Source organism: Leishmania major, chromosome 19 (genome assembly GCF_000002725.2).
Source record: "Leishmania major strain Friedlin complete genome, chromosome 19".
NCBI classification, from domain to species: domain Eukaryota; phylum Euglenozoa; class Kinetoplastea; order Trypanosomatida; family Trypanosomatidae; genus Leishmania; species Leishmania major.
Window position 1 is genome coordinate 141,980 of NC_007260.2, and position 6,000 is coordinate 147,979.

At 60.1% G+C, this 6,000-nt stretch overlaps 1 protein-coding gene across 1 annotated transcript; it reads left to right on the plus strand.

Annotated features, from left to right (window-relative positions):
- Positions 1–709: 709 nt before the first annotated feature.
- Positions 710–4,174, plus strand: LMJF_19_0370 (conserved hypothetical protein; the record flags this gene model as incomplete). Its single annotated transcript, XM_001682562.1, has 1 exon — positions 710–4,174. One exon carries the CDS (start codon positions 710–712, stop codon positions 4,172–4,174), a length of 3,465 nt encoding a protein of 1,154 aa, XP_001682614.1.
- Positions 4,175–6,000: the final 1,826 nt, after the last annotated feature.

Below are 6,000 nucleotides of genomic sequence, written 5' to 3' on the forward strand. Positions count from 1 at the left end.
CCCCCTCCACCACGACTGCCTCTGCTTGGCGCATCGTTTTTTTTTTCTATTGAATTTTGAGTCGTTTTTTTTTGTGTGTGTGTCTTTTTACGTTGTCACATCCTCGCGTTTTCTTTTGTTGGTTGTTTTGCCGTATTTTTTTGTTCTTTTTCGGTTTCCATCGTTTCCTCGGCCTGTGTTGTGTGTTGTGTGTTGTGTGGGCCTCTCCACATTTTCGCCCGTTCCACTCTTCGCTTCTCAAACGAGGAAAGAAAACGAAAACGGGAAACGAAAAAGTCATCACTTCTGCGTTGCTGTGGCCTTGAACAATACACGTACACACAGACACCCAGACACACACACACACACACACACACACACGCACACACAGGCATATATATATGTATATGTATAGGTAAGGAGATAACACACATATAAAAGAACGTTGTACCGGTGGTGGCGGTGCCTTGATCTTGTGCCGCTGCTCTTTTTCTTTCTGTGTTGCTCTTCCTGTTCTTGTAATCCTCCTCCCCCCCTCCTCCTCTCTCGCTCTCTGTTTCTCGTTGTGCTTTAGTCTGTGTGCGTATACTCGCGACCGCACGCGCGTCTCTCGGTCTTGTGTGCGTCTTCACGCGGAGCACACATACTGCACACCCACCCCGCTGCTGTACAGCGACAGAGGGCTGTTTCTAGAGATTTAGTGGCCGTCACTAATCTGCAACGAGAAAGGATGCCTGCCTCGTCCTCTGGTGCCGTGGAGAAGAGGAAGTCGCCGTTCCCGGTCGAAGCTGTGCAACTGACCAAGGATTCAGTAAGGCACTCGGGATCGCGGAGGGGCAGTGCCGCGTCATGGCTGCACCCGCTGTCGTCCACCGAGGTCCCCGACTCGGATCTTCCACACAACCCGCTCTTTTCCCGACATGGAGTTCAGCTGACCAACAGCGACGACATTGTTGTCGGTGGTGGCGGCGCCGGATCCTCGAGCCTGCTCTCCGCAACGGAGATCTCGCCCATGCGAATACGTGAAGCCAGCGGCCGTAAGTCGGGACTCGACAGCTCCAGCATCACCTCCAGCAGCAAGCGAGAAGTCCGCAGCTGCCGCGGCTACGCACGGTTGACAGGGCTGCTAACCCGCCGAGGAGGTGAGGGGAAATCGAGCAAAAACGTCGCCGTCAGCAGCACCTCCCATTCGACGACGACATGCTCGGGAGGTGCACCGCAGGGCACCGTAATCGCCTCTCTCAGTAGCGCAGCGACGCGCAATCCTCTTCAGCGCTCCTGCAACACCAGCGGCGAGGCGGACCTTAGCGAGGAAATACGCCTGGATGACGGTGGGTGCGACTGGCCCTCCACGCCGTCGCCAAAGACCGCCTCCGTGTCGCACAGGTGCGGGAGTAACAGTCCCAGCGGTGCCGTCGGCGTCGTACCATGGCCGAGTGCCGTGAACAGCACCATTCACAGTCGCAGTCGGCGTGAGCTCTGTGCCTCCCCGCTGGCCTCGCAATCGTCCCGCCCCTCGCCGCACGCGACGCTGCGGCTGGACGGCGGCAGCGCTACAAACGGTGCCGGTCTCGACTCGAGCGGAGCGCAGTTCGTGCCTCTCGGGTCCTCAGATCTGGCGAATCGCAACGGCAGCCCGAACCGGCTGCAGCGATCCTACTGCGGCGGCGTTGACGACGACAAGACGACTACATCGTCCACTCTGCGGAATCGGTCTCTCCGGCAGAAACTGATCAGTGGCAGCTCTCTCTCCACGTCAGCAAGTCAGAGCCTTCTCCAGGTTGGGAGCACACGCGCTTCCCAGGGGCAGACGCCCCGAAATACGGGTGACCCTGATGCCTCCGTGCATCTTTCAAAGAACGCGCGAAGCCTGCGAGACGCCAAGGCAGCGCTGCTGCGGCGCACGCAGCACGGGGCCGCCCATTCCCTGCGCAGCTCTCGCACCCACAGCTTTCGACGTAGTCAAAGTAACGCCAGCACCGGCGGCGGTGACCCGTTGTCGCAGCGCGGCAGTAGGATGCGTCCCAGCAGCCGAGAAAAGCGATCCACGAACAGCACCAAGGGTGCCCTCGCCGGTGGCGGCCGTGTCGGGTCAGCGCATTCCATCGCGGCGGTTGAAGACGACGTGGTGCGCATCAGTGTGCGGCCAGCCGGTTTGAACTCTCCGCTGACACACTGGGACATAGACTTTCCCTTGACCACGGCGGTGCCTGACATGGGTAGCGGCAAGTCAGAGCACAATATCTGTGTCAGCGGGGCGCAGCGTCGATTTAGCCGCCCCGAGGACAACCCCCTGCTCGAGGTGATGGAAACGTCGAGTTGCGCTTCACAGGGCTGGTACGAGGCTGGCAACGGCGCACCCTGGTGTCCTTCCACGGCGGAGCAGGCAACACGTAGTCGCATCGCGGTCGCTGCCGGCTCGCTGAGCAAGTCTATGGAGCGCCGAACTACTGGTTTGAGTCGCGACGGGAGCCCCTTCCAGAAGTCCTCCAGCACCCGCCGCGGTACCTTCTACCCGCCTCGCATGCCGAGCGGCTTCCACTCACTCAGTCCAAACGGCGGCTACAGCAGCAGCACCGACAGCGAGGAGGAAATCCGGCTGCGAGAGCGTCACCGCAATCGCGTTGACGAGGTGCTGCGCCAGCTGAACGCGCCAATGAAGTCGACGACCGTTGATGATGGACTGGTGGCGGCGAGTATGCGCAACAACTCCTCCTACCCCTCAGCGAGGGACGCGTCCGTCGGCGCCGACGCATCGCAGATAGACAATAACAACTCAAGCGCGTGGGTCGGCATTGGCGGCCTTGACTGGGACGGTGGGCTCGTGGCGTTTTGTGCTTCTACCACCGGCGGTGGCAACGCAAATATGAGCACGACTGTGAACGCCAATGGCGGTGGCGGCGGGGACGGTGGTGGGTGGCACGGTGTGGGCGGTGCAGCCACCACGGAGGACTGGTACGCGCGCATGCGCAAAAGGTTGGAGGAGGAGGAAAAGGCTGAGGCGGTGGCCGCCGCTGTCATTGCCCGCGATGCGAACTTCACCTCTGCGGCTCCTCCAAGTGAATCGGCGCCTACGCATTCTCCCGCGACGACCAGCGGGAACCGTAACAAGGATTCCACGCCGTCAGAGATGCACATGCCCGCCATCGATCGCGCCACGGCGTGCAACAGGCCTCTGCCCCTCCTTCGCTCCACCCGCAGCACCCGCGCCCCCTCCGCGCCCCCTGCACATAGCAGCTTGCCGCCCGGAGAGTCGCAAACGGCGCCGCCAATGTTGAACCAAACATCCAAGCCAAAAATTAGCCCTGGCGTGTCCTCGACTGGTGAGCGTTTTGTGCGGCGCCCGCAACCACCAGGTATCCCCGCGCGGATGCAGCTGAGCCACACATGCGCTGCGCTAGGCAGCGCCGATGGCGGGGCCGCGACCACACACCCTCACCCGCCGGAGGCAAGCGGCGCGAAAGAGGATTCCGCGGCAGCGAGGTCACCTTCTAAGCGTCTGTCGCTCAAATCGACCGCCGTGACAGTGCCTGTCAATGCGGCCGAAAGTGCAGACAGCGCCGGAGCAGCGCCGTCGCCGGAGCTGGAGGTCATGGAACCGCACCACCGCCTCAGCGCCTTTGATCCAGATGATGGCAGCGTCAGCGGCATGAGCGGCACATCGACTGTGGCACCGCTGATGTCGTCTGCATCGAGGCAGCTGTCTGAAAAGCTCATCGCGATGCCGAGCACGAGCGCCAGCATGGTTGACACAAGCCACTCCCAGTCCGACCTGCGACGTCATTGCTCGCTTCCACGGATAGTGCCAAAAGTGAGCATGACTGTGCTGAAGCCGTCGCCGCCAGGGCAACACCCACACAGCACTATCGCCACCTCAGTGCCGTCACGGGTGCACAATGGCGTGCGACTCACACTTGTGCCGTCCAGTGCTGCCGCACAGTCTTCAGGGGGCAGCTCCGCGACGCCCACGAGAGAAGTGCCGGTCTCCGGCGTTGGTGCTACGACGCGCGACTCTGTATGCACCGGGGCTGACGTGAATGGCGGGCTGCGCTGCAACCCTTCAGCGCCGACCCTTAGGCAGGGTACTACCGCGAGAAAACAGCCGACGGCAGGCGCGCGCTCAACCGAAAACCCCACGAGCTCGTCGGGTGCGCCGGCCGTCGTTCTCACGTCGGCGCGTCTCTCCGACTCGTGACGGCAAACTTACTCGATGACAGCTATGCACGCATATCGCGAGTGCTGCTTTTGCGGGCTTTTCCTCTCCACATCTGTGTGTGTGTGGGCGGGGGGTCGCGCTGCGGTGTGACTGCTGCTCGCTGTTCTCGTCGACCATGCCACCTCACCTTCCTGCAAATTACTTCTGCCCCCTCCCCCCTCCCTCCACGCCCCCACACACACCAAACAAAGGCGCGCGCTGTTTCTCTGAGTTGCATGTGAGTTGACTAGCAAAGACGCTGCTGTTGCTATCGATTCTCCCCTCTCCTCTTTTTATTTTTAACCTGCTTGTTCGTGTGTTTGATTGATTGTCGATGTTTCTCCGTGTCTTCGTCTTCCCTTCCTACCCTCTCGCTGTCCGTGTAGCTGGACACGGCGCCTGTGCTTCTCTTGTCCCTTTCCTGTTTCATTCGGGTGCTTTCTTCCTCTCTCCTTTGCTCACGCAGCGCGAGCGAGGTAGAGCGACGCCAGCGCCCTCCCCTCTCCTCCTCCTCCCCCCATGCGCAGTGTTTCTACGGCTTCCCTTTTCTTCTGTGCTGCGAGCGAAACACACACACACACACAGGTTCGAAATACCGATGGAACAGCGACCGTGTTGCACATTGGGCCATGATGAGGTTGCGTCTCTCCCTCCTCTACGCGAAGTAACTGGGCAGCGGGATGTGTATGTGGAGGGAGAAAATGAGGGGGGTGAAGGTGCATGTCTGTTTGTGTTTGCCTGTGTTGAAGGTAACGGTGCTATACGTCGGTGTTTATGGATATCTGTCTCCCGTCATACCTGCGCGTGCGCGTATGTATTGGCAATGACAGGGGAGGTTGATGTGGAGAGAGAGATAGAGTGCTCGAGGGGGCGCATCGGTGCCCTCTCGCTTTCCAACCGTCTCTCCATCTCTTTTTGCTTTGTTTCTGCCATTCATGACGTCCACTTCCGTCTTGTTGGTGACACAGCCGACTGCTACCCCTCTCCCTCCCTCCCCCTCCCCCGACAAGGGTGTTGTCCTCTGTGTGTATGTGTGTGTGAGCTTGACTTTCTTTTTCCTGGCCGAGGGGAGGGGACACCCCCCTACCCACCCTCACCCACGCTTGCAAAGAGCGACTTTGACAGCAACGCGAAGGAATGACAAGAGCCGAAAAAAATAGGCAGAGGCGCCACAGACACAAAATGGTCGCTGCCGTGTTTGCACCCGGCAGCGGCGGATGTCGGCCGGACGTCTACGCGCCATTAGACACGTGCGAACACCCTTGAATCTGAGCACCGCAGAGGACGAAAGGAAAAGGGCGTGAGGCCCAGTGAGGACGCGACTCAGCTTCTGCGCGGCACAACGGACTTCTCGGAGTCCCAAAGATTGGAGGGCTGCATGGCAAGGAGCTCCCATGTGTTCCTCGAGCTTGATCGGTTGACCGTGCGTTTTGCGTGCTTCTCTCCCTCCTCGTTCTCTTACTCTCCTCGGTGCATGTGTCTGTGTGTTTGTGTGTGTGTGTGTCATGTAGCATGTGGTGCAGCACGCTTCTCACATTCTGCTTCAGTGTGTGTGTGTGCGTGCCCGTGAAGGCGTGCGCTGTACTGATGGCGAGCAGCGGGTATGCAAGACGCATAGTGTCTGAACGCTTCGTTCGCACCACGGCGATTCGCCTTGTTCTCTCCTTTTCCATTCAGCCGCTGCATTGCTTGTATTCTCCTCAACTCCTCCCCCGCGACGCTCTCTATCTGCTTTTCTTTGCCGATGGAATTGTCTGCCTCCCTCACGCACGGACCATCACCACCCTCCTCCGCTCGCTCGGTCGGCCGCTCGCCTGCACATATCT